General features: G+C 44.3%; 2 protein-coding genes across 2 annotated transcripts in view; both read right to left on the bottom strand.

Annotated features, from left to right (window-relative positions):
* Positions 1-5,269: 5,269 nt before the first annotated feature.
* Positions 5,270-11,416, bottom strand: SRM (spermidine synthase). The gene is made up of 7 exons (XM_009889644.1): positions 11,384-11,416; positions 10,048-10,140; positions 8,675-8,828; positions 7,759-7,842; positions 7,362-7,507; positions 6,316-6,438; positions 5,270-5,731 (listed from the first exon to the last, which is right to left on the bottom strand). The coding sequence occupies exons 1-7, from the start codon at positions 11,414-11,416 to the stop codon at positions 5,714-5,716; spliced, it is 651 nt and encodes a 216-aa protein (XP_009887946.1). The 3' UTR covers positions 5,270-5,713.
* A 1,494-nt stretch (positions 11,417-12,910) lies between these two features.
* EXOSC10 (exosome component 10) overlaps positions 12,911-27,828 on the bottom strand; it is a 16,315-nt gene continuing 1,397 nt past the window's right edge. Inside the window, exons 2-25 of the mRNA XM_009889642.1 lie at positions 27,069-27,205; positions 26,499-26,622; positions 25,894-25,998; positions 25,307-25,472; positions 24,422-24,533; positions 24,054-24,129; positions 23,800-23,910; positions 23,223-23,366; positions 22,708-22,898; positions 21,820-21,976; positions 21,037-21,185; positions 20,672-20,722; positions 19,900-20,011; positions 19,195-19,245; positions 18,573-18,651; positions 18,289-18,371; positions 17,886-17,981; positions 17,168-17,242; positions 16,596-16,683; positions 16,284-16,357; positions 15,560-15,728; positions 15,023-15,084; positions 13,677-13,750; positions 12,911-13,099 (exon numbers count right to left, since the gene is read on the bottom strand). Of these exons, the coding sequence (XP_009887944.1) occupies positions 13,069-13,099; positions 13,677-13,750; positions 15,023-15,084; positions 15,560-15,728; positions 16,284-16,357; positions 16,596-16,683; positions 17,168-17,242; positions 17,886-17,981; positions 18,289-18,371; positions 18,573-18,651; positions 19,195-19,245; positions 19,900-20,011; positions 20,672-20,722; positions 21,037-21,185; positions 21,820-21,976; positions 22,708-22,898; positions 23,223-23,366; positions 23,800-23,910; positions 24,054-24,129; positions 24,422-24,533; positions 25,307-25,472; positions 25,894-25,998; positions 26,499-26,622; positions 27,069-27,205 (2,517 nt within the window). The 3' untranslated portion in view covers positions 12,911-13,068. The remainder of the gene's footprint in view (positions 13,100-13,676; positions 13,751-15,022; positions 15,085-15,559; positions 15,729-16,283; positions 16,358-16,595; positions 16,684-17,167; positions 17,243-17,885; positions 17,982-18,288; positions 18,372-18,572; positions 18,652-19,194; positions 19,246-19,899; positions 20,012-20,671; positions 20,723-21,036; positions 21,186-21,819; positions 21,977-22,707; positions 22,899-23,222; positions 23,367-23,799; positions 23,911-24,053; positions 24,130-24,421; positions 24,534-25,306; positions 25,473-25,893; positions 25,999-26,498; positions 26,623-27,068; positions 27,206-27,828) is intronic.

Below are 27,828 nucleotides of genomic sequence, written 5' to 3'. Positions count from 1 at the left end.
TTTCCTTGATTTCCTCTTACCACTTTCTCTCTCTGTTTTCTGACTCACCCCTTTAGAAGTCGTCTTCCTTGATACTCTCTTCTGTCCAGAGTTCAGTGTGGTCTGAGTGGGTTTCTACCACTTCATGGTGAGGGTAGATCTATCTGAAATCAGCATACCCGTGAACACATCCATGGGAACCTGGTAAGGGTGGGGATGCTCCAGAAGGGAGTTCAGCATACATTAACTTGAAAAGGCCTGGTTATCCGAGGATGTTGTCTCTCGCAGTTAGTGTGGCTTCAGCAGAGGTGCAGAGTGGGTTCAGAAGTATGGCAGAATATGCTTACACAATCACATAAGACAACCTCCATCTTTTTGTGATGAAGGGTGCACAAGCAACATGTAACGGCAGAGGTTTTATCCTTCAAGAAACAGGTCTCTGATGTCTCCTCAGTGCGTCTGTACAGCAGCGAAGACTGGGCGTTGCTGGAATACAAAAGCTAAGACTATGTCTGGCACCAAATGCCACATTAAGGAATGAGATAATTTCTCAATTGCCTGGATATTTACCGTCTTCTGCCTGTTTGTTGCCTGGTCTGGGATCAGATCACCATGTTTTGAAGAACGTAGCAGAATTGCATCGGGCTTCCAGAACAAAGTCTGGTTCCCAAAGGTGAGGCACTCAGCTGCAGCTGAAGGAAGGGTTCAAATGCTTCTGCTTTCCTGTCACTGGAACCCTTTCTCTCTGCCCTCAAGAGTCCCTAGTTGCAAAGGCCAATGCAATAAATAAAGCAATAGTCAGCTGACAGTTGTGAGCCTTCCTGGAAGGGGAAACCAATTTGTTCATGGGCCTGAAATCACAGCTCATTTATCAGGCCAGGCTTGCAGTATTCCTTCGCACTGCGCTCCCCAGGGGCCTCTGAGAAGCATGCAGGTGGCCGTTCCAGCCACGGCTTTTCATCGGCACTAATCTAACAAACCCAAGGAAGAGACTGCGTGAGCGTGGGCTGGAGCCTCCTGCTCCCGCTCATCTCTGATAAGAGCTGCAGAGCAGGTGCAGGGAGGAGGAGGGGAGTACCGCAGGGATGCTGCTGTCAGAGCACGCACGACTACAAGCCTGTTACAGCTCTCTAGGGAGGTGGAGCGGGGGGAGTTGTGCTGCCTTCTCTGTCTGTCGACCCCAGAGGGACTGCAGGAGGATGAAGGGAGGGCGAGCATAACGTTTCAGGGGTATGCTCAAAACCTTTTGTTATTTCAAAGTGCATGCAAAGTTAAGTATTTCAGTTATTCCACCAAAAATCTTCCTCAAAAATAACTACTTGCTATGAAACGCTTCTATTTCAAACCACCTCTATTTTCCACTGAAAATGTTTTGCTCAGCTCCAAGTAGGAGGCATTTCAGGCTGTGAAGCAGGCTGAGGATGCCTGGGGTTACTGCCTACTGACACATGAACTGACCTCTGTTACTCCAGACTCGTCCCGTTGGTGGCGAGATTGCCTGGACAAGACTTGGATAGAAATGTTGCTTTACCATTTGGATTTCCTGAGGGACTGCATAAGCACTGCGCCTTATGGGAATTCAGTCAGAAAAAGCTCACCGGGGATGTTAACATGTGGGGCTGCGAGACTGCCAGCAGTGCAGAAGGGACTGCTCAGCTGGGAGAGCTTTAAACAGGAATTCACGTGCTCCAGATAGTGTAGGGTTCTGGTTACTCCTCTCATACAGCTGAAGCGGGGTGAAACACATGCACGGTCATCGCATCCATCATCTTGCCCTTATTCCTGGCTCACAGAATTAGCTTTGTTAAGCAAACTCCTTCCCGAAGATGCCAGGCCGTGGGCTGCTGCGCATCTCATCAGTACCAAGGAAAGGGCAGCCACGAGGTCCCTGCTCCAGCCAGCCCTCAGGTCCCTGCTCCAGCCAGCCCTCGTCCTCACCACTGGTGTATATTTTAAAAGCACTTAACTCCATCCTGACCAGGAAAAAGCATCACCTAGACTTCTCAGTATTTGACTTGGTTAAATTTCTCATCTTATTTTTTAACATTTTGTCTGACTCTTTTGCTAGACCTGAGCTACTGTTTCATGCTTTTGTCCACACTTTTCCCTCTTCTTCCCCCACCATTTTATCAAAGGAACTTTCCTCTTCCTGAACTTGGTGGCACTAGTTATTACTTTTTTGACTGTTTGCTTACCGAGGCTGCTGTTCTCTGATGAAAGATGAATTGTCATTCTTACTTCAGCAGTCTCTTGCTCCAGCCAAGCTCCATCAATAATTCAGCCAGGCCTCGATAACATTAGCTCTGGATGAATGCGACACTCAGGCCAATTAACTGGCTGAAAGGGCTCAAGAGATACAGGCAAGAGATTTCTCTTAATTTTTTTAAGCCCTTTTCTGAACTTCTAAAAATTGAGTTAGTTCAATGAGTAAAGCACAGAGCAGAGTCTAACACAGTTCAAAAGGCGCCAAGAGGCTTAAGCAATTGATGTGCTAAAGCCCATCAGGCTCTGTTCCCTCGCTTGTCTCCACCTGCTCTGGCTGATACTACATTGTACGTTACTTGGGACAAAGCCTACCCCTGTTCGTATGCTCCTAGCTTAATAAGATGCTGGAACATGACTGCAGCATGTCTAGACAAACAGCATCTTTGTGGATCTTTGCTTACGAACAGCCTTGCTCGACTAGCCTTGGGCAAAAGCCAGCTAAAGCTCTGAAAAAGTTACTCAAGTCTTTTAGTTGCCCACCTGGAGACACTGTAAAGACTGCTTTCGAGTATTTAGTGCTCAGTTCTATACGAGGCCCCATTAGTTTTCTCCTGTTGGGCATTACCCAAATTGCCAGTCTCTTTTCAGTCCCCAGCATCCTTGGGCACAGCATCGTGCAGCTCAGACATACATTTGTGGAACAGATAATCAATCTGTAGACACAATTGCCTGACAGATGACTGCCATGCCAAATACCATTGTAGCAGCATTAAACGGCACACAGATCTGGTAGCAGCTCTCACACAGGGGTGACTTTTAACAGTCCTGCTCAAGAGCTGCTCAGATGAAACTAACTATAGATGAACAAAATCTTGCTCCCTTTCTTGCTGTATTGTTAATGAGCACTTGATTCAGGCACCGATCTCTGTCTTCACCTATTGCAAGGCACTGAGGTATTTGAAACTGCCTGTAAAGAACAGTGATTTGAAATGACTTGGAAACTACATATAGAACTCTATAGACAGAGTATGTGCGACTCGGATGGCAAATAGCCTTGTCTTTCTGCTCTCATCACTGGCCACACGCTGAACTTACAAATTTGGAGAGAGCTCAGAGAAACAAAAGGAATAATTAGCTGCGTGGAGGCTAGTAACAGGTTTGAGGAAGCTCTTTCCCTCCTGGGCATTGTTGTACTCACCAAGGGTGGGTGGAAGGCTTGAACTTGTTACTAGTTGGCAGGTGCTTTAAGGCCTTCCTGGACTACAGTACTGGCCTTGATTCCCATTCCAGGGGAGAGAAAATGCCAGAGGTAAGTTTTCTGTCAAGGATGAAAGGCTGAATGGGATTCAGGTCCCACAGCAATTTAAACAGGAGTAGCTAGAACCAGCCTCTATTACTGGTCTGCTCTTTATAATAAAAATACAAGTGCTGAGGAATGAAAATGCCTCAATAGCCCTAAATAATCAGTAGCTGTGGGAGAAAGGGGACTTTTACCCAGACAATTAACAGACAAAAAGGTGCAATCTTCTCAACACAAGAATACAAAGGAGATGCAGACTCACCTCTGCAACTTAGCAATGCTTTGCAAACCCTTATGACCATAAAGAAGCTGCACCCATACTGGTAGTAGAAAGGGGCATTGGGAAAGAAGTGGCAAGTCTCACCAGAAAGGGGAGAAAATAGGAGGGTTGGTACTGACGCTGCAGAAGACCCTTGCCATAGGCACATAGTGCCCGCATGACCTATGCTGTTTGTAGGGTTCACAATTATGGTAAAGCTCAACCCCATCCTTTGCAAAAGTCTGCTCCTTCTGGTTTTCTCTTATCAAGCCAAAAAGCCTCCCTTCAGGAGCTTTTTCGTCTTCTCCTGATGCCACCTAGCGACTGTTCCCAGCCCGTTCAGCCTGAGCTCAGTACTTGGTTCAGGCCCTCGGAGCCACTAAGCCACCGCAATTTTTGCAGAGGAAAGGATGGTGCAACTGAGTGAGGCCAGTGATTGACAGGAATTATGTGATGCTAGCAGGGAGATGGACAGCTAGAAAACAGCTTGGAAAGCTGTACCAGAGGCAGCATTTGGACTAGAGAATAGCTTGGATAGAAGGTACTGACCTCTACAGCATAGAGGATGACAGAAGCCAGAGCTATTACGCAGTCAAGTTACAATATAAAACATGCAATGGGATCACTCTCCAGAGCTTATTTTTGATAACTTGTCATCCCTAGAGACAAGGGAGAGAGAGGAAGTCAGAACAACTACAGAGCGCCCCTGGATGTCTTCTGACAAGCACAGCAAACTTTCAGGATCTCTGTTTCCACCCCCACACTCTCCCCAAAGAAGCACAGCGACCCACACTGATGTCACCTTAACCAGAGCCGAGTGTTTAATTGATTGCAAGGGAGTGACAACTGCACAGTGGTTGTGCTGGGAAGATACCCACTGCACAGTGGTGGTACGGAGTCTTAAAAACAAAAGTAAAGAATTGGAGGCAGATCCATCTCACCAAGTACAACGAAAAACAACTTGTGCATCTGGGGATTCCGGGGGCAGCATTAGAAATAATGATGCTTCCTAAGGACTAGCAAATACCCGGGCCTGAGGCATCTCAGCATGACTGAGATGAGATTTGTCAGCACAACTGACTCCCCAACATCAGTACTTCACAGCAGGCAATGGATCTAAGGTTTGTTTTTTATATATATATATTTATATTTATATTTTTATATATAAAGCGCCTATCACCATATTGATAAACATTCTTTGGAACCACTCTGACGGCAAAGGTAAGAACAGGCATTAGCCCGTTGGCACCTCAGCACTTCTGTTTCCAACCAATTTAAAAAAAAAAAAAAGCCACAAGACTTTGCTGCCAGCCTGCCTGGCTGGTGTTTAATACTGCTACTCCATCAGGGTTGGAGGGAGACCTATTGTGAATGGCAACAGTTTGCACTGTGACTTCTCCAACTGTGCTGCAGAACAGTGCATGTGTCACAGAAGGGCAGTGGGACATGAAGGCTCAGACCCATTACCAGTCAAAATGTCTCAGCAGCAGGGAGCTCCTATTAGGAGAGAGCAAGCTAACTTTGCGCACAAAGCTCTCACTCTCTGTGCTTAAGGCTGAGTCAGTGACCCTTCTGGACTCTTCCCAGGCTTCAGAAGATCACCAGACAGAAATACGTGTCAGTTATAAATATATCATGTCAGTTGCAGGGGGCAGTGGTGGGAGGGGGGCGCAGGGAGGGGAGAATTTAGCATGGGTACAGGGAGGAGAGAAAGGAAAAAGACATCTTACGTTTCCAGCACTTGGAAAGAACAGTTTTGACCTCACACAATAAGTCACTGGACCTTTTCAATAGTCTTATCTGGCTTATGCCCCATCATCTTTAACACATCATCAAAGGGAATGTTGGCTGGCAAAGGGTTAAACAATCCCACACAGTGGAGAGCAAATCTGCAGTCTGCTGGGAAGGTCCCCACCACATCACTGACGATCTCAGGGTCCAACTTGAAGGAAGGAAGCAGCTTCTCAGTCTCACACATCGCTCAGGGCCTGGAGACAGCCGAAAACAACAAAGTCTCAGGATGGACCTGCAGCAGCTTTACCAATCAACAGAAATACGGCTCTGAAACACAACCATGGCATTTGCCTTCACCCCTAGGACACTCTGAGGATGTTTCTTCTGGAACATGCAGTTGCAACCCAGTTAAGAGATGACGGAACGATGCAGAAATAGACTATCCTTCAACAAGGCAGACTGAACTATGCTACAGCATCTTTTCTTTACCCTCTGGTTTGCGCTAGAAACCACAACCACATTTTATCTAAGACTTTTGGAGCTTTCCAATGGGAAGCACCAGTTCTGCAGGCTCTTGGGCTTAGTTTTGGTAGGTGAAGTAGGAGTGATCTGCCATCAAGGCATGGGACATCACACCAAAGAACAGTTCCAAACTGAACTCCCGTCTTCCCAGACTGACTCATACTCTGCTATGTCATACAAAACGCTGTCCTGCTCTGACTTGCCCACAGAAGCCTTTAGGGCTGCAGGAAATCCTCAGTCCTGTATACTCCCACCCCTGCTGAAGAAAAGTCATACCTCATCCTTGATGGAGGAATAGCCACGCAGCCTTGCTTACCTTCCGTGCAAACTCTGGCAGAACGAAAGCTGCCCGATGAATGTCAGAGTTGTAGTATTTCAGACTCCTCTCCTCTACTTGTTGCTGTGAGAGCTGCTGCACAGGCTCCCGGAAATTTGTGTTCTGCAATAAAGAAGCCAGGTAGCTCTGTAGTGTTTGGGTAACGTGCAAAAGGCTGTGTGACAAGCATCCTGATTCGTGGCAGAGAACCAAGAGGACTCGGAGGAAAACAGATGACTTTCTGTTCTACTATGAGGTCAAAGGTTCTGCGCAGCTCCAGCCCCGAGGGCTGGAGTTTACACTGCGTACCTCATGTGACTAGCCCTTATTCACAGATGTCAGCGCATGAGGTCAGACTGCGTGTGAGCCATGTGCCAGATGAAGCTGTCAGATTGTGCCTGAGCATCGAAGAAGCAAGGCTTTTGCTCTTCGGAGCAGAATCCACATCTGCGTTAAGTCAGGAACAGCGCATGCTGCCAGCGCCCCAAATAAATCAAATACAGCAGCAGCAGTGCTGCTGGCTCCCTAAACCAGTGTGACAGCTGCATCACAGAGTTGCTGTAATGCAGCAGATTGGGAAGAGAGCAAACGTCAGTGATCTGACACAGAGGTACCAGCGCACATCCTAACACTGACTCTCACTTGGAGGCCTCTGTAGAAGCAGATTACCAGCTGCAAGCTGATTCTTATCAAGCAGGTGCCCACTTTATAACAGCCAGCATCAATAAGCCAAAGCCTTAACAGGCTCTGGAAATTGGTAGTGGCTGCCTCCCTTCCAAATTTGGTTGTACTAGAGAGAAAACCATGTCATTTTCTAAGGCAACTGGTTACATTACTGGCCAATTCTACACTTCATTCAGCACTGAGCAAGCTGCGCTGCAGCTCTGGGGCCCTGAGCTGGCGGAGCTGGGCCCCAGCAAGAGTCTTGAGGCCCCACAACTGGGAGAGCTCAGTGCCACAGCTCAGGCTCTGTAAGGGACAGCCTGAGGCAGGCTCTGCGGTGCTTTAGGGAGTGGAAAAGGGCACTTCAGGTGCCTGAAACTCACCGGGTTCTTGCTGCAGAGCATGAAGCCAATCTGCCCGCTGGGATATGTGGGGATGGTGCAATAGGCGTATTCCACAACAGGGAACAGAGACTTGCAGAACTGACGCATCTCCTTAATGAGATCCAGGTGCAGCCACTGGCACTCACCTACAGGGAGAAAGGAAGACAGGATGCAAGGTGAGAGCTGCCCCTCTTCTCTGCACAGGCCTGTGCCAGGTTAACAGTGGTTCCAAGTCCAAACCTGCTCTACTCTGTGCAGCTCACGTGGTGAGATAAGACCCTTATGCCAGTTTTACTAAGTGCAGTCCAGCAGTTAACGAGTTGACGTATACAGATCAAAACTGCTCCTGTACCTGGGAGCTGAAATAAATTTCACTCCCTGCGTCATGTCTCCTCACCTTGGCAGCAAAGAATCCCATCTTCTCGCAGGGCTGTCTTCATCAGCTGGTAGTAAGATTCTTTGAATAAGCTTTCTGCAGGACCTGTGAGAAAAGTGAGTAAAGAGATGTGTCTAGAGAGAGGCTAAGATGGTGGGCTTCTGAGAGTTTTCCAAATGCCCAGGCTGCACAGGGACTGCGCTGGAAAAAAGACACTTCAAATGGCTTTTCAGTGATCACAGCAAAAATGTTTTGACCCTGTGTGAACCCCAGCCTGCACCTAGAACAGCAGAACCATCCAGATTTTAACTTTGCTCAATAACAAGCCCAAGCCCTTTATCAAAGAAAGTCCTAGCAGCTGCCTCTTGCTTCAGCAAGCATTTTTTAAACTGAATTTCTGCTCTAAACTGCCTTTTAAAGATGCCTCTCTCTGTGTTGACTATAGCAACAGCGAAGGTGACTCAGGCACTCATTGTTAGGTCCCTAAAATGAGGCACCATAACGACATTTGGTCCCTCTTCTACCTAAGTTTTCCCCTTCAGAAATACAGCAACCTCACTACAGCCATCTTTAGGCTAGGTAGCTACACCATCAGCGTGTAAGCCACTGCTTCATTAGTGGCCACATGTGCAAAGCTGTCTTCACCAGCATGGTGCTGTATCCCATGGGATTGCTGGACTAAAGGATCAACTCTGCCAGAAGCAATAGCTGCTGGAGTTGAACTTTGAGGAAAGAAATGTGACAGCTGGCTTGAAGGCTTGGTAATACAATTTTCTGGTCTTCATCCTTCCCTTTCTCTACCAAAAGGACCAAGTCAGTGACAATCTTTTCACTTGAAAGGAGCCTTGGCAGGCTGGCATTACTTCCAAGAGGGAGGCAGAAGAGAAAAGGAGGAGGAGTGTGGAAAGCAGTATCCTTTTACAGCCAGAATTCTTACCCATGGGGTCAGATGAGTCTGTGATAATCACATCAAAGGCTTCTTGATTTTGTTTCATGAACTCAAAACCATCTCCCACATGCAAGGTGAGCTTAGCGCTGGAGTACCCCACTGCCATCCCTGGGAGGTATTTCTTAGATACCTGGATCACATCCTGCAACAGAGAGAGCACAAGTGGGTCAGCGGGGGCTACAAGGAGCTCCTTCTCAGGCTACTGTGCAGCTGCAGCTGAAAGAACAGCACAATGAGTCATTTCCTTCCATGCCTTCAGCACAAATCCAACTCGCTAGCTAGATCCTCAAGAGCTGTCAGCATCTTCAGCCAACAAGCTACACTCAGCCCTTTCCTATGGCCTCAGGGTTCAGTGCCACTGTTGGTCTGTCCTTGCCAAACTCAACAAGAAGAACTTGGAGCTTCAGAAGTTCCCTGAGGAACTAAGAGAATATGATTACGGATCTGACTTCTCTGTGCTCCTTTTCCCTGCAGACACCACTTGCAGAGGTGATCTCAGCCAAAGACTTTTTTTTTTTTTTTTTCTTCCTAAATAAAACCATGCCAGCAGGTTTCTGGATGCAAGATAAGAAATATCCCCACCTCTGCTCTACAGTCATTTTATCAATCTCCCCATAAGATACAGTTTTCTCTCTAAAATGGTTAGACAGCTGCTGCCCTAGGCCCAGCAATTGTACTGAACACTACCAGCTTCTCACAGCTGGCAGAGACAAAAAAATATGCTGGTGTCAGGCAGTGCTTGTTCAAAACCAGACACATATGCCTACTTAGCTTGGCAGCCTGGGTCCAAAGTCTCATATAGCAGCAATTCCCATTCCTAATACAACTTCGCTTTGAGGAGACAGCAAAACTTTCTAAGAAAGTAAAATATCTGCACAAACTGACCGAGAGAAGGAGGACCAGCCCATCTATCACGGAAACAAATACTCCCCGCTTATTTCCTGCTTTCAGTCGCAGGAGACTGCTTAACAAAGCCACCATCCTCCTCTGGCAGGAGCAGCGCTCTGTTCTGCATCGGGGGGAAAGGGGAAAGCAGCACCTTCACAAAGCCAGTGCTCTCCTCCTCCCAATCCCACGCTTGGCCCACGCTGGCCTGGAAGGGCCCTACCCTACGTGTGTGAAAGGAATCACATGAAAGAGGCAGCCAGCTGCCACGTAGATGACTCGTAAGGCAAAGAGGTGGCGCTGTCAGTGTCACGCCAGCAGAACCGGCAGCAAACGCACTCGCTGCTGACAAGGGACAGCAGGTGAAGCAGCAGCTCCCGTGGATGCTGTGAAGTAGGGGCTGCTTTTGGTTGGGCAGCCTGCCCGTCTGACCGAAGCCCTGGCGCACTTCCACGCAGCTGGGGACCCCAACGCACCTCATCGATTTCGCACTGCACCACGGACTCCACGGTCGGGTGTTTCACCACCTCTCGCAGCACTCCCCCGTCGCCGCCACCGATGATCAGCACCTGGGAGAGGAGAGGGCAGAAAACGGGCCGTCAGCAGGGTCGGCTCACGGGGGGAACTTTGACGGCGAGGCCTAAAGAGAACGGCTTGAAGCCCAGCAGCCCTCCGGGCTCGTCCTATTTAAAAAAAAAAAAAAAAGAAAAAAAAAAAAGAAAGCACTGGATTCATTCTTGTTTAGGTGACAGAGCAGTTTATTGTAGATTGCCGTGATCTTATCCTGAACAATGTTAGCAATGAAGTCATGCAGATTCCAAGCTGTTTTTCAGCTTGGTTTGCTGCTGAATGCAAGCAGAAAAGACACTGGTACCTGCTCTCGCTATTTTGAGGCCGTTATTTTGGGCTTTAATCGCAGCCAACACCATCAGCAGGCTCTAAAATACTCATATCAGCTCAGTGCACTAGTCTGTTCACTAGGATATCTCCAGCCAATTTTTAGTTTATTGCCCTTCACAGTTGCAAGGTCTACAGTAAGTAAGGATGGGATGCCTCCTTTCAGCTTTTTTCTCTCATATAATTTTTTTTTTTTTTTAAAATATGAGATGTGATTCTCTTTCTCCTTTGCTGTAACTTGTCACTTAAATCTTACATGATTTTTCAATGAAGACTTTTCCAAACCTTTTTCTTTCCAAGCTAAAATTGTGTTGGCATAACAAAGTGATCTCCTGTCAGTGACTTTATCCAGGATACATCTGCTCTCATCATTCCTGGGCACCGTGTTAATTAGATTTCTCTGAAGCCTATCTTGCAGCAGATGTTTTAGGCTTACCCTTTACTATGTATCCAAGAGGTCAGAGACAAACTTTCCTAGGAACAGAGTTGTTTCTTCTGTCTTGGAGGTGCAGTTTGTTGCCTTTTTAAGTGTTTTGCTTTTCACAGATCAATGAAACACTGTCCCCAATTTAATTGCAACATCAAGCAATTCATCTCCATCCATTAATAATATAGTGCAGTGATATGGTAGGGCTCTCAGTGTTTGATGGGAATGATACAGATTCATTTTTTTTTTTTTATTTTTTTTTTTTAGGGAAAAAAGTCGCGTTTGGATGTTCTGAAAGCAGATTCCGTTCCGCCCTGGCGCGCACCCGGAAGCGTTACAAAAGGTGCTGCGAGGAGCAGGCGGGGGAGACCCCCCCAAGGTTACAGCGGGAGCTCCCCGCGCGCGTCACGCAAAGAGCCTCAACAACCTCAAACAGTCTCAGATCGCGGGATTCCGGGGCTACAACCCCGTCCGAGCCGGAGGTGTACCCAGGTGAATAAAGCACGCAGGGATGTGCCCATCGCTTCCATTAAAGGCATTTTTAAAACCTACGGCGGTAAAGCCGCAGCTCATTAAGGGAAAGCAGAAACGGACTAAAATTACGATCGTCCTTGAAATGTCACCTTGCACAGAATTTTAAGTAGCAGACTTAAGGAAACTACAGAAATTTTAATGTCTCCACAGCCAATGGGGCTTTCAGTTAGAGTTACTTGTCCTTCAAGTCACAGAAGTATCAGAAGCAGTAAAGCTCACAAGAAGGGGAACTGGCAAATGCACTTAGAGACAATTGCTATTTAACTGCCTCTTTTCAAAAACATTCCCCAATATTCAGCCAAACAAGCAGATTTTATGAGCAGAAAGGGACTCTGTTCTACCATTACAATGGTGCTTGGTCAGCACTGCTTGCACTAAGATACCTAAGAAGGAAAAGCCCTCCTCTGTTCCTTCAACTCCCTACTCCCCAGAAATACGTGAAAAGGTTGAAAACAAACAAACAAGCAAATCCCAAACCTCCTCACAGTCTTTGTAAAATAAAGCCCTTGGGTTAGGGATGGAGAAGGAAGTTTTTACTGCTACCCACTCAGTCCTTGCACCTAGAGAGAAAGAAATTCTATCATTGCCAAACAGGTGAGTATGAAATCCTTAGAAAAGGAAATCACAGGGCAAAGACAAGGCCATTGGGAAAGGGATCAAGAGCCATGGGTCAGCACAGCCACCAGTAATCCAGGAGGCAGCTCTGCCACTGATTTAGTGTGGCTTCAAGCAAAGTCCCGTCAGCCCTACCCTTCCATACTCCCCACTGTTAAATGCTGCTTACCTCTCTCACAGCAGTATTACAGCCTTGTTGCCAGCATTTAGCATAAGCTCTGCCATCCATCCATCAAATTCTGGGCTGATACTCTCTCTACAAAGACTCCAGGGTAACTCACTGTGGGTATTTAAAACTATGAAACGTTAGCATAGCTGTATGGAGATGCAGCTGCAGCACAGAACCTCACTGCCTTTCCCCAACCCAGTATTGCACTCTGTGTTTTTACCTTCTACCTAATGCTGTTGCTTTCACTCTGTAACTCTGGGGTGAAACCACTGGTCTCTGATCCAAAAAGTACCCTAACTCTTTTTTCTCCTTAAAATCTTTGCTTAAACATACACCAACACTGCTAGGTAAACACACTCAGTTTTCGTATTACCTTGTCTTGTAAGAGATGAGCTGTGCAGTCCAATTCGTAAGCAAGGTCTAACATAAAAGACAGCCTGGCCTTATTTCCTCCTCCGGACTGCTGGGGTTTCAGTCACATCTACTCAGTCTATTATTTTTGTGCTGGCTTTAGAGACGCCAAGAGGTTCCTCTCATACTCCACTGACATGCTGGTTCTGGACTTCAAGCAACTCCAAGAAGTGACAAGTTAACTGTGTTTGAGGACACAGGACAAACTTTCAAAATTAGAAACAAAGCAACATTGTGAGTATAATTAGAAAAAAACCCAATGTGAATATAATAAAAGTGAAATCAATTAAGATGTTTTTCCTTTTGGAAAAAAGGGATTTTAATGGCTTTAAAAACATTTCTGTACAAAAACTGCTCAATGACTGGTATTTGCCTTCCCATGGTGACAATACTTCTGACTATTGTTTTGTTCAGCAGCAACTCCCACAGGTCCTGCAACAAGGCCTATCTCTTTGGCCAGTGGTGCCTGGAACCCCTGCAAAAGACAGTTACAGACAGACTTTAACTCTTGCTCTAAAATCACTCAAGACTGAAAACCTAGGTTGATAGGTTACAAAGATTCTACTGAGAAAGCATCATGGTACAGACAGAACCCTTCTCCCTCCAATGCTGCCCGTATGTAGTGTTGCTCATTTATGGCTGAATAGTACAGAAGGATCAAGCCTCCTAAGTTACACATTAAATATCTATTCAGAACAAGAATGTTCATATTTGGCAGTACTGTTATTTATCTTCCTCCCAAGCTGGGCAAACGTTCTCCCCACCTCTACCCATCTTTTTGGCCAAGAAAGCAACTCCCACATCTATTAATACAAACTTTTACCTCAGCATTTCAAACCTTCCAGCCAGAATTGTCTTTGATTGCATTAATCCTGACTAAGCTTTTTTATTTTTTTTTTGTCCCTTAAACTGACGTCAAGCTGTGACGCAACCTCTTCCCATTAAACATGTGCTTATGCTCCCACAGCAACAGAGGACAATAGCTACGCTTTGCCCATAGCTGCGGGGCAAAGGCGTGAAAACCATCCGATGAGATCGGGCTGACAACACACCTCTCAGCTTTCCCCGCCAGGTACGACATGCTTCGGTTTCCAGACTGTTGAAGTTTGTTAGCCCCAGCTAATTTCTGCACAGAAGAAAAAAAAATAAAAACAAAACAAAACACACCACCACCACACTGAGGTACCTGCCAAATACAGTATATTCCATGAGATTCACGTGCTGTCAGGTCCCTCCAACTTCAGGGAACACTGCTCGTTTAGACCGTGAGCTTTATGTTTTACGACTATTGATATGCACCATGCACTGAATGCATTTGAGTAAGTGCTGCTCTACCGGTCTAACCTTGACATGTGAGGCACAATACCCCACTGATGGCAAATCCTACCCCTCTAGACAGAAAGATCTGTACAGGTTGTCCCAAATTCACCCATCGTTTTTTTTTTCCCTGAAACATGTTTTAACTGACACAACAAAAAGACTGCACAAGAAACGGTTTCCTACACTATCAGGCATAAACTTGTTCAGCTTCTACAATACGATTTTTAATGAATATCTAAGATGCCTGGTACCATTTGCCCTGCAGTTAAATATGCAGGAAGGCAACATGCACAGCAGAGAGGCTGAAATGCAAGAAACGAGCTTCAGAACTTAAAATTAACGCTCAAGCGCCCAATGAGTTCACGCATGGGCACCCTATTACTTCATGCCCAAACGCCCACTGATGTCACACATCAGCACCCGAACACTCCACACCTGAGGAGGAGCAGGCTATACATGCAGGGTATACACGGCAGCTTTTAGGCAACCCAGGTCTGCAGTGGTGACATGGGGTGAGGCGACACGACAACACAGGAACTGCCCTGTGCTGGTCACAGGTTTCCCTAAGTACATGTTTGACTGCTTATGTTTTCTTTCTTCTCTTCAATCTCTCATTCTCAATTAGCAATAAATTAGATAAAATTTCTCTGAGACTGTTTTCCCAATGACAGTACTTGTTGGAGAATGTGGGCAACACGCAGACCTGTCATGGCTTAGAATAACCAGACTGACTTTGAGGTTTTTGAGAGTGCCTTGAATTTGGTATGGGGAATTTGTGGTGTTGTGCTGCGGTCTAAGCGTCGTGCCTGTGATGTACGGCAACGTAGGTGTGAACAATGTATGAAGAGCTGGGAAAACAACAAGAGAGTCTGAGGGGCCCCAAGAAAGCTCTTCCTGAATGGGAAGAGGCTATAATACAAAGTATGAGCTCATGATTGAAAGCTGCACCTCAGTACCAAGTGCTGTTAGGGAACATTCTGCAGATCCAGAAAGAGTCATCTGCCTTCCCCAGCAAGTCCCCAGCTGGGTACATGCTATCACCAACATTTCTTTTCCTTCCTTCATGACATACCCATACCTTGCCTGCGTAAGCTTGCTTGGCAGGATCAAATTGTGGAGACTGCTTCGGTTTACTGCTTCCTAAGGGAGAGAGGAGAGAAGCTGTCACTAAAATTTTCCAGAAAGAACAGTACATTCCACGGTGTTCCTCTGATGATAAGGAGCTTTCACTGCTGTCTCCCACATGCTAAAAACCAGAACAGTCTCTTAAGGGCAGGAGACGCTTTTCAATAAATCCTTATTACAAAGGAGTCAAATCTCCTTTGCCTCCTAGCTCCTGGGGTCCAATTAAACAGATGACTTTCTCTACAGAGAAAAATCCGAATCAACAATCCCCTTGGCTGATGGTTTCAGGATTTTGTTTCCACATCAGAAAAGGGATGCCGAACTGTACATTCCCGAAGTTAATTTCTTTTAGTATTCCCCCACTGAAAGGTAAGTGCATTGTAATAGTTTGTACTGCCTTGGCACCTACATTCACATACAGCCTTCTCAGGGCTCGGCTGGCAACATTTTCCACTGCCTGCAGCAGTCTCGCAAGAGATCCAGATCTTACCCGCAAACACTTTGAAGTTGGACTTGCTGTAATCAAAGGGGGTAAACTGCTTCGGTGCTTCCAGCTCCTCTGGTTGCTGGGAGGCTTTTGGCCGTTTTTTCTCTTGTTTTGGCAACTCTGTTCCCGTTTCACTCATGACCCTCTCCCTCTTCTTATTAGCTTGTTCCTGCTGTGAAAGCAACCCACAGAATAGAAACAAGGACAAGTTCAGGAAAGGAGAATGAAACATCTCTGTGTAGGCATGAACACCTGCATGCAGATGAACTGCCCAACGGACCTAGACCCCAGTGACAGCTATTGCCTGTGCCAATAACAGTGTGGGGAGAAAGCACTGTGCTCTTCTTTGGGTCTAAACTGCCTTTTTTTTTTTTTCCCCCTCACAGCAAGGACTTTTCATATGAAAAGCCAAGTTGGCATTTCACAGGATATGAGAGGCTGAGATCTGCTGTGGCCCCACAGGCAGGTTTGGGGGAATCTACGCAAGTGAGGAGCAGCGAGGTGCAGCAGTGGAAAACATTCCCTACTGAAGATATGGAGGGATGCGAAGATTTGCACAGCACAGTTGCTAGGGGCCCGTTGCTACACACAGAGCAGAACCACAGAACCGCTATCAGAAGACTGTCATTCAGGTATTTCAGTGTTACAGGGCTCAGGGTTTCACCCTGAACTGTGTTATAAAGCTCAAAAGGGGCAAAGGCTCTAAGTGGGGAATTCAGTGACATACCATAGCTTGCTGACGAACAGACACAATATTTTCTGTTGCCTCTTTATACACCTTCTGTGCCTGGTCACGAGCAGCTATGGAAACAAACATACGTTACTGTAAAAATCAGGAATAAGTTACACAGGAGCTTAGAAAAAGCAAGCAAACTAGCTTGTAGCAAGTCTCAAACTAAACAGAGTACAATCTTTGTCGAACAACCTCATCCACCAGGAAATCTATCATCTAAGGTTTCCTTTTAACTGGGAAACAACCTATGTGTGTTGGGAAAAAGCATGCTAGCCAACACATTGAGGAAGGGAAGAATGGCTGTACCTGACTGCTGGGCTGCTTTCTTTTTCATTTCATCCTTGGACTCTTTTTGTGCTTGTGTCTGACTCATCAACTTCCATCGATTGCTGATCTGCAATGAAAAAAAAAATTTCCTGGGAACACTTTCTTTGATGTTTTACGGCAAAAGGGAGTTTATAAACTTGCTACCACATGCTGGTCTTCATTAAGAGTACAAAAGATCAAATTGGATTGTAAAAGAGATTAAGATCTGCTGCACCAGGTAAAGTAAAACCATGTGCTTTAAAAGTTCTGAGCTACAAACAAGCCATGAGAACAAAGGCAGATATAGACTTCAGTAGTAGTTCATAGCTTTGACAGACAGGGAACATACAGTGGAATGTCTCCAATCCCCGATTCTTCGAAGGATCAAATGCTACTGAAACAATGAACTACAGATTCAGAAACATGTCAAGTTTCTCAAAACTTGTATTCTTTTTCTAAGGAGATTCTAAGGAAAAAAAATAATCCTATATTGCTGAGATTCCCAAAGCAAAATAATCTACTTATTTGTTTCTTTTATACCACTTGGCAGGAAATTTTAGCACGAGACTTACTTCATAAATTTTTGATGATGGGTCAAACTTTGCAGATTGTGAGACATAGGCAGGATTCTGTTCTGAAGGTAGGTACTGTGGAGAGGAAAAAAACATTTTGCTTTAAACACAACATACGACATATAGGTCATTGCTAAAATTCTACTTAAAGTGTTCCAAATCAACAAGTTCATATTTGAGAAACGTTCCACAGACAGATCACCTTTTGGAAAAAGAAAAGTTACCATAGCTATGTCCAAGAGAAACGTTAAAGAAAAATCAAATGAAAAATATCAACAAAAAACCAATCCCCAACCACACACCAGAAAAAGTTGTTTTGATATTATTTCCTAGTAATTTGCAACTCCAAATCTCTAACAAAGTATTCTATTGTTATTTTGATTCATTAGAAGAATAAAATCAGCTCACTTGCTCTAGCCATAAAGTAGAGATGCAAATTAAAAAACCCTCAAACTTGATTAAAAAAACCCCAACAAACAGTGAGAGGTGTGTTTACTCTGTAGAAAGACATATATCTAACAGGCATTTCAATGTGTTTTGAAAACAAGTCCACACATGCGTGCTTTGCAAGAAGGACAATCTCTCTTGATTCCAGTAAGAGCGCAGCAGCTGATGCTATATCAAGCTCTTTCGGATACACCTAGAAAAACAGCTCAAGGTATCCTCTGCACTAGGTAGTTTATGAGTCCCACTACAAACATGTATTGGGAGCTTTTACCATTCTAAATGGATTTTCAAAGGACTCCATTATACGCTGAGCTTTCTGCTGTGCAGTGGTTAAAGCCTTCTCATTTCCTTCATCTTCATCACATTCCTAAAAAAAAAAAAAAAAAGAAAAAAGGAAGAAATATTAACATTAACAATCGCCATTTCATGCATGTTATTTCTCACTCTATCTGAAACCCGACTGATGGCAGTAACCCTCCAGAACGATGTAATTAACTTGCTGGCCTCCTGGCCTGTATGTCTTGGTTATGCCATATGCTTGACAGGAAGCCTGTATCACTTCCGTGCATGTCCCACCTTACTACTTCTTGCAACACTTTCACACGGTTTTATCAGATTATTAAGTATGTTGTCTAATACTTAAATAATGACATTATCACAAGCACGTTGCTTACACTGAATATGCTGACAGTGGCAGTAGCAACAAGACATGTTGACTCTGGCTGAACACCCTGAATATTCATTGTCTTCTCACTGTCTGAAAAGAGACAACCATGTTCCAAAATTGGTGCAGGCTCTGCTGGAAAAGGAGACAAAATTGTTATTAGATACTTGTATATTTTACTGCTTTTTTGTGTAATGAGATTTCACTGAAAGTTTCTTCAGGGCTGCTTACTTCCCCATGTCAAAGCCACATCATGTCATTATTAGCACAGTTTTTAGGTTAAATCCAAATTACCCAAGGTAGAGCTGTTCTGAAAATCAGCCACAGGAATGCGGGAACTGTCATGTGGTCCAAAGAGGGTATTCTCCAGCTTCTGCAGAGAGATTCAAATTACAAATACCATTAATACACTATGAATCTATATATGTTTTCACATATTGCAGAGACGCATTAATGAAAATACAAATAAAAGTGTGAAATTCAGAGACTGAATATTCTTAATATAGCTCACCTGCCAGAGCACATTGCATCTGGCATCAAAAGGCTATCAGTGCAAACACCCGCTGGCTAATGGAGATGCTTTACTTCATACGCACGAGGAGAGTAAATGAGTTAGCCTTAGAAACTCATCTGAAACTTCTGTTCTTATAGGTCAGTCAATATAGACTAACACACATGAAACTGTCCAGCAGCCAGAGTGTTTGCTGATGAAGCCTTAAGTGCTGCTATTATGGTGCTTTGTAAAATACCAATTCACAGCTGGTGATATTGTGAGCCTAGCACAGGAAAGTAACACTAAGCTAAAGCAGAGAGACCTGCAAAATGGATGAGAATAAACAATTTACTAGAAGCTAAATTTTTGCTACTTTAGTTTAAGGCTTAAGACATTAGGTAACAAATATTAGGTAAACAGTACCTCAGGGTTGGAGAGAGGTGCTCTCTTCTTGACTGCCACAGCAATCTCTGACTAGAATGGGAAAGAAAGATAAATCAGTTAAATGCACCTGCCCTATTTCTTCTAGGTTGACCTCCTTATCAATGTTTTCAACACATTTATTACGAGCTAGCAGGTTAATAAAATTACATTCTTCTTCTCCTGCAGTGGATGCATTCAAACACCTCACACAAAAAAGACACGTTCACGCTCACAATTGGTTTTGTTTCACTAAAGGAGAAAGACTGTATTAATATCAACATGCTGACGATATGTATTTTAACTAACGAACCTCTTACGCCTTGGGTTTTTTGTTTCACCACAGCTGAAAAAGATTTATGAACCATTTACATGGCAAACAAATTCCACAAGGTCCAGCTGTTCCTCACACAGGCAAGCACAATGTGCAATGTACGACAGAGAACTGCACCCTGTTCAAGCAGCGCCTGTTCTTTTACTGCTGTAATTCTCCAGCAAACCACACTGTGTGTAAGCCAGTACACAGCAGACAACAGACAAGCAAGAAGAAGTTGCAATATATCTTTCTGCTCTACTACAGAACACTATATTCACAGTGTTCAAAGAGCAAACTTCAGCATACACATTATCACAGGTCACCATTTAGCCCCAGTCCCTGGCTATGGAAAGCAAGTGATGAGTCTCCTGTGTGGTACCAGCTACTCCTACCTTGAGAAGAGGCATCTCCCGGGCCTGCTGAATGAGAAGATGCAATTCATTAATCTGCTGGCGAACTAGTGGTGGGATTGGATTACAGCAAGCAATGATGCCCTGGGGTTCTCTAAAGAGAGAAGGGAAAAATTCAGTGTGCTGTATTTATGGCTGATATGTTTGGCATTTACATTCAAAGGACGTGCAACCAGACATAACCACAGTCCTGACTGTGACAGAATAAGACAAGTCAGATTAATCTGTTAAGAGTTTATTCTCTGTGATGAAAAATTCTTCTGTACCAGGTTTGTGCAGATATGGAAGAACCACTAATTCAGCTCTCCTCTCACTCATTTTTATTATGGTCTGTCTGTCTGTCTGTCCCCATCTTCATTTTGTTCCTTGTTCAGTATTCATCTATGGAAGTTGAGCCCAGCAGTGGACTTGTGTTTAAAGATGCATTTTTATTATTCTCAAGTATGGATGTTAGATGATGAGTGCCAAGTGTTTGATGAAAAAGTTGTATAAATAGGGTGTTTTAAGGGGTGTGCCTCTTGCCCCCTGCCCAATTCCTTTAGAAATTTAAAAAAAACCCCTCAAATAATTTGGAAGTTTGGAAGCTTCTGAAGGAGCATTGATATTTATTTCTTTTCCAAACTGAAGAACTGTAGAGAAAAGCAGTATTGAGAGCTGGAAGAAAGGGACTGACTGCAGAAGTAATTACACACTAGAAAACAACTTGATGGATATTAAAATCAAAAGAGACTCCTCGAGGGTGAACAGAACTTACTTGGGCAGCTCCTCTGATATCTTCAATAGCATATGATTTGGTAGCACATACCTACAACACAAAGAGGCGGTGTGAATGTAACAGAGTGTAAAAAACTCTGAAAAATACCTTCAGAGTGCACAAGTCTGCCCCAATTACAAGGTCTGAAAAGATGAAAATGGTTAAAAAGTAGTTAATAGGGCTGATACAGATACCTGTAATAACTTACTGGTAACATACCAGGACTTCTGTGTAAAAAGCAGCCTGAGGTAGGCCACTAATTTCTACAGGTAAGAAAGTGGTTCCACCTTGGGGCGGAGGGGAGGGGCACAATCCAAGAGACTCATTGAAGTATTAAGTCAGTGGCTGTAAGAAATACTTCCTACCCTGTACTCTCATCCTCTTGACGTGCCATCTTGTCTCTCCAAGCAAACAGCAACCTAAATGCTGCCAGCTGCTGTGTGTTGAGGTGTTTTTTCTGCCTCCTGTAGAGCTCAAGGTAGGATTCATCTGAAAAGAGGGGCTTGATGTATTTCTGGACAGGAAAATACGAAACACCCATGATCAGTAGCAGATCTGTGCTTTCCAGTTTGCCTTGCCTCACTGAGACAGGCAGAATCTCACACAGACATAAAGGAGACTGAATAAACTCAGGTACAATGTGTTTTGGAGCTTTTACCCTAACTGTTGGTAGGACCCTACTCCTGAGAAACATATATCTCATCCATTTTTAGGGGAAAACCACCCTCACCAACTCCAGGAGAAGCTTCAGACATATAACATCTTCAAGCTTTACTACATTAGACAAGGCCTACTTTCATAGATAGTATTTTCCACAGGCACAATATAATTATCTCATAGGCTTTGAACTTCTAGGAATGTCCAGTAGAACTGGAAATGTAACACCTTTCTTGGGAAAGACACACCTGAAAGCATCAGGAGACCAAGGAGTGCCAGCATTCAAAAAACAGCAAGAGGGCATCTGAATCACGGGATTTTAGCTAGTGAATCAAGTGACTGAACACAGCTGGGTCACAGTTTATACAGCTGTTTTCAGACACAGAGGAAAAAACCCTATGTCTACGCAACAGATGTAGAATAGGCAAAGGAGTTTCTGTCCTATTAGGCCCATACTCTGATCCAGCTAATGCAATCAGGTGAAGCTTTACCTTCAGGCAGATGTCCTTGCTGCGTTGCCACACAACCTGCAGCTGAGTGGGCTGCTCGTTTCCTCTCTCCCACAGCGCCTCCCTCACTTTATCATAGATGTAGAGCAAGTAGTGAGTGTCATCACGGGCATACCGAATCATTTCTTCCGGCAAAGGGCTAGAAAAAGAGCCAAAATTACACTAAGACATTTCAGTTACCCTGCCAAACCGTGACTTTCCTCTTGCAAGGCATATTAGGGAAACTGCACGTAAAACATGCTAAGAACTAATACAGAAATTCTTCTGTTTCCTTATGGAAGGATTTGTTGGGCAACAGCAGTAACATGCTCTCCACTCTCCAATCAGATGGCATTTTGTTCACATGCCGGAGAGCAGGATTGCCATGTAGTTAGTGGGATAGCAGAACTGCTTGCTATGGTATTTGTCATAACTCCTCTCTCTGCAGAGCCTACACAAAGTAGACCTGGAATCTCTGTGGTGTGCAGGGTCCACCTGCAGAGCCAAGCTCATTGCGCCAGCAGCATACTGCTCTTCCTTGTGCAGATGACTGCGTGCTTTTGTGGGGGCTCTAGAGAAGCAAATACTAACTTTCTTCATAAAAATACTGTAGTAGTTAAGCACTGTTCCTAAGAATTGAGCTTCCAGGAGCTTTTCTTTACTCAATCTTCCCTGATCTTCCCCAAAGACCTCATTTTCTAAAGAAACACGGGCAAATGTAACACTCATAAAAGAACATAAAGCACAGCCAGGTAAATGCTGTGCTCGTTCACCTTGAGACTAACCTACAAATACGGGGCTTGCAACTAGAAACATGCTCCTGCTCTAACAATACAAACAAGGATAAGTGCTACCTTGCAGCTCCAGCCCATTTAAGGAGTCAGTTTTTACCGTATCCTCCAGTCAGCCAGCTGGTACTGCTTGTCAGCATCTACGTTGCAATATAGCTTTAGCAAGTGGTCCAAAGAATGCCTGCCAAGATTGAGGAGACGAGCAGCTTGGTGAGTATCAAACATGTTCACCAAGTACAGACCAAAGTCTTTTTGCAGCCATTCCACGTCTGAATCAGCACCATGAAGGACCTTGAAAAGCAAAACAAATTGAGAATGACATGAAGAACATTTCTACTCCAGGCTGGCAGTGCTATGGTTTCACATTCACGTGTCTAGGACCAGATTTCTCCTCTCTTTGTCCTTCACTGTTAAATGCAGAACTACTAAGTGAGTGGAATTGGCAAGTAACTCCCCACTTACATCAAGGAAACAGGCACATGAACAAATTGCAATGAAAGTGACCAAGACAGAGCACACAGAATGCTTTTAACTATAATAAAGCTTAAACTAAGGAAAAGGAAGGGGGAAAAAAAAAGGAATTCTGGTCATTAGTTGGTGAATTTGGCAGCTGACCTTCACAATTGCAGGGTCTGTGAAGGTCTCATTGAGAATGTTCATGTCGCTGCGCAATTCCAGTGTATCAATAATGAAGTCTTCTGTTCGGGTGGAAATCTGCATCAGACATGTCAAGCCCAGGAAGCTCCTGTACGAATGGTGCTGAAAAACGTGGAAGAGAGATGTAAGCTAGGATCCATTACAGAAGTAATACTGTAAAACAAACAGCACTCCAAATGAAGGAATTAAAAGTAACAGAAGACTTCTTAAAGAAAAAGACAATTGGATGAGCCAGGCTTTCTCTTTGCAGTCACTAACGTGACATAAAAATACATAGGATGAACTGAACGAAGATCAAATTCAGTATGAAGCGTGCAGCCAGTACTACCATTGGAAAACCTATAATATTGACACAGTTTAATTCAACCTTCTAGATAATATCTGACAGGTCAGGGTCATGAACTGTCCTTTCATGTCAGAAAGTACCAAAAGCAGGAGAAAGGGAAGACTACAAAACAGACCAGAAGAATATAATGGTCTCCTAGGTACTAACAGTACACATGTAACTTTTAAACAGAAAAGGCAATTTGATTACCTCTAAGTCCAGGGCAAATTCTTTACAGTTCATAAGCTTTTCATTTAGTTCTACCAGCTCATCCAGTGTGGTGATAAAATGACAGGGTGTTTCCTTGATGGGCCTGTACATCTGGCAGAGCAAATTATTAGACACGGTACGTTCTCTGTCAATCCCCACCCCTGACCTCCACCCTCAATTCTGAAATTCGTCAAGTATGGCTGGCTGTAAACTTACTGCATCTGTGGTAAGTTTAAATTAATGTGGGCACCAACCTGGGGTTCTGGTTTCTTGAGAACTCCATCTGGTGGAGAAAAATGCTCCAGTTCATACTGGTAAGGGTGAGCAAACCTGTGGAAATTAGGAAGATGGGCACAGACTAAGTTTCGGTCATCTTTATGAAGCCAGAGCACAGAGACTTTGAGAGTTATGGCAGTTTCCCTATCGAGTAGAAATTTTGTCTCTTATTAAGCATAGGTTTAAAATAACTGCAGATGTCTAAGGCAAATCACACGCAACATAGTGTGCGGACACAAACACATGCAGAGCTGTTACACATGAATAGCATCAGCACAATGGGACCACACAAGTGCATGTTCACCAACGCTACTCCAAGAACCTTGCTGTCGGTTTAATTTCTTACATGTCTTGCTCAGTTTGCTGTGTCCTCTGCTGGTGTATGAAGTCTGCCAAAGCAGCTGGTACATCCAAGTCTTCAGGCCGCTCCTTTCGTTCCCGTCCACTTTTTGTGAGGGCTGAACAACCGATATGGAACAACTGGACTGGGTCCCACACATAACATGTTCCCAGCCTACTACTCTATCCCTCCACCCACCACAAGATCCTATTAAAATCATAAAATCTTCACAATTTAGACCTGCAGCTTTTGCTGTCAGCAAGACGTCTGTCTGCACCTCTAATGACAACTCAGTTACTAGGTTTCACCAGGCTGTTGTTAAACAAGATGCAAGGTGGTTCCGCTCAAAATCTTGGAAGGAGATTGAAAAATCTTCAGAAAAATCTTTCAATCATTCCCAGTTACTAAAAGTACAATCGTGTCAGTGCAGACTAAGGATGAATCAGCAGCAGCAGAATGACATGTTGCCGAGACAGGATGTTACGCTGGCGGCTTTGATAAAGCACCCAAAGCAAAAGTAGGTCTAACCATAGACCTGGTGCTCCTAAATTATTAGAAAGAAGTGTGTGTAAAGCCAACTACACTAGTCACAACCAATTCTGGTGCCAGAGTGACTCTCATCATGCACGTTCAATGGTGGTAAAGAGAAGCAGCAGAGTATCTGCTTGTAACAGATTATTTACTGTATACCAACAAGAAGATGCTGTATGCTGACCTGCCCTTACATTGCACATATGTAAACAACAGCATCACAGAGCTTGCTGCACCTAAATGGTCAACATCTTCTGCTGTTATTTGTTTTTACAGTCAATGATTTCTCCTCTAGACTGTGAAGACAGATCTGTGTCAAATACTCTCAAGAGGTTACCCAACAAAAAATAAAGTCCTTACCTTCAGGCAAAGGTTTCAAAGCATTTGGCTTGATAAAAAGTTTAGGTACAAACGGTGTGTTGGAATTGTCAATCTTTTCCCGAAACTTAAGCTGTGGTCGAGAGATATTCTTGGCATGAAGCAGTCGGAAGGTTTCAGACTGAGTTCTCTTGTGAGATTCTCCCGCCTATTTAAAAAAAGGTAAACCACAGGTAAAACTCACAGGACTTAACAGATGTTCAGTTTCTTTTACTCAGCCTGACCCAATATTCAGAGGAAAAAAGTTATACCCCAAACTCAAAAGTGCGTCATTCTTTTGCAGTGAGTCCAGCACCCAAGACAAAGTTCATATGAATTCAGGATCCTGAATTCATATGAATAAGCAAAGGAAAGGCTGTTGTGTACATGAAACTGAAATGGCAATGGAAAGCACACAGAATCCAAAATCAAGTTTGAATAAACAGGAAAAGGAAAAAAGAGAGAGGGAGTTAGGACATGTAAAAAACTGTGAGAGAACATCTAACTACTCAAATCCATTGGAAAATGAGTAGTGCCAATGCTGGGAAAAAACCTAAGGTAACACAGCAAATTGAGCGCAGGGGTCTCACCTTGCGGTTCCAGCTGGAAACGATCGTCTGTGGGGGCTGCAGCCCAGCAGGGAGGACTGGTTGCTGGTTTTTGTTCACTCCTGCTGCTTCATCCAATAAAATACCCTAAATTCCAGAAAAATGAGGTGAAAACCAAACACCTGTTAAAATACCATGCTCAGCCACTCTAGTCAGACTGAATAAAGAAAGTCACACAGGTGGATACCTCCACAGTCCTTTCCCCTGAATTCTGTGCAACATGAGACAGACAAATGTGGGAAGGAGTATGCTGAACGTCAGGGGTAGGAAGAGTTTCCTCAGAGAGGCGGCTCTATGAATTTACACATCTGTTCTCAGGTTGTGAAGTTCTGCCAAACTGTGTTTAGTTTCCTCACAAGTCACATACTACCTTTCTTTCCTTTGGGCCATAACCCCCCTGCCTTAGCTGCTGTGACCCCTGGCCTAGCTCATGGAAATGTTTTTTAAAAAAAAAGGGACACCATCAGATTGAGGACACACTAAACATAACTGTAAAAGCACTACCACTCAAATTCCTGCAATGAAAAAAAACAACTTGTGGCAACCAAACAGTTTATAAGAACAACATCCAGAAATAATTTGCTTACCACTCTTTCAAGAATGACATCATTGGAGTCAACCAGCATATCAAATTTATCATCCAGCTCTGTCACTTTGCTGCGATCTTTCATGTAGCTACGGCAGCCATGGTATTGCATCACCTTACTCATGCTTGCAAAAGAACAGTACAGCTATTAGCAATCTGAAAGTAGGTGTGCTGTACACTAAACCGTTCAATTTTCTTCAACTCTCTACATCTTCAAAGTTTGAAAATAAATCAAATGCGGTACCTATAGGTAACATCACCTTAGCAGTAAACAGAAGAAACATCTGTAGAGTATTAACTGTTAGCATTAATTTCTTATGAATCATGTGACTTTTTAGTCTAATGCGTTTTATATTAGCCTCTGCTCTCTGCACAGCTCTTTATCCGATTCATTATGAAAAGCCCTCTTTAAACTTGTTACTTAAACTGTCAAGTGCTAGAAAAGTAGCTAAAATTAGGTACGTGAAATAAAACATCTTTTATCTACAGAAACTTTGGCGTCTCCAAAGAAGGGTGCTACCTTCTGTTTTGGATTGGAAGCACCAGCCCAGAGACACAAATGCATCCTTACCAGTGAAGGAGACGGTCACCCTGTGTTTCACAGTACGCCCGGAAGCCAGGGAAGCTTCGGTAGAAGTCGTACTCATCGCCAGGCTGAGGAAGCCCGTTAGATGCCTTTGTCGCAGCTACCACTGTGCCAAGAGCATACTGTGCAAGAATACCACATTATTAGTGGTTTTTCAGTATTTTGTTCCTCCATTTACCCAGGGTACTATGCAGTAGAAACACATTTTGCCTAGCTTGTTTGAACTGTGTGGTTCTAGTATATAACATCATGGGGCTTTTTAACATGTATAAGTTTACAGTCATTTAGTTCACGTTATCTATTTGGAGACCTTTACACTGATGAAAGTCCAATAACAAGACTTAAACCACTAAAACTTAAAAGACTAAAACACAAGACTAACAAGACTAGACTCAGTCTAGCACTTAAGGTCCGAAAGAAAGCTTGCTAAATCAGCAGGACCGCAATTAATGACTTTATTATTTTAACAAAAAAACCACCCTGCAATGCTTCCTGCTTGAGAACCGGCAGGCGTTCCCTCTTTTGGAAGAAGCAGCAGCACGCACAGGCGAAACACAACGAAGCCGATGTTGAGATCTGTAATCCGAGGGCAATGCCCATCGCCAGGCGTCCACCAACGGCCCTCACCAGGGTCCCCATTCCCCTGCAGTTCGCGGGCTCGCGTGGGGGAGGCGACAACCCCCCCCCAGCACAGGGACGCTGGGCTCACACCAGCACGCTCAGCACACCGGGCCCGAGCCCCGGG

Source organism: Charadrius vociferus, unplaced genomic scaffold (genome assembly GCF_000708025.1).
Source record: "Charadrius vociferus isolate BGI_N301 unplaced genomic scaffold, ASM70802v2 scaffold477, whole genome shotgun sequence".
NCBI classification, from domain to species: Eukaryota; Metazoa; Chordata; class Aves; order Charadriiformes; family Charadriidae; genus Charadrius; species Charadrius vociferus.
This window is presented reverse-complemented; position numbering and strand designations above follow the sequence as displayed.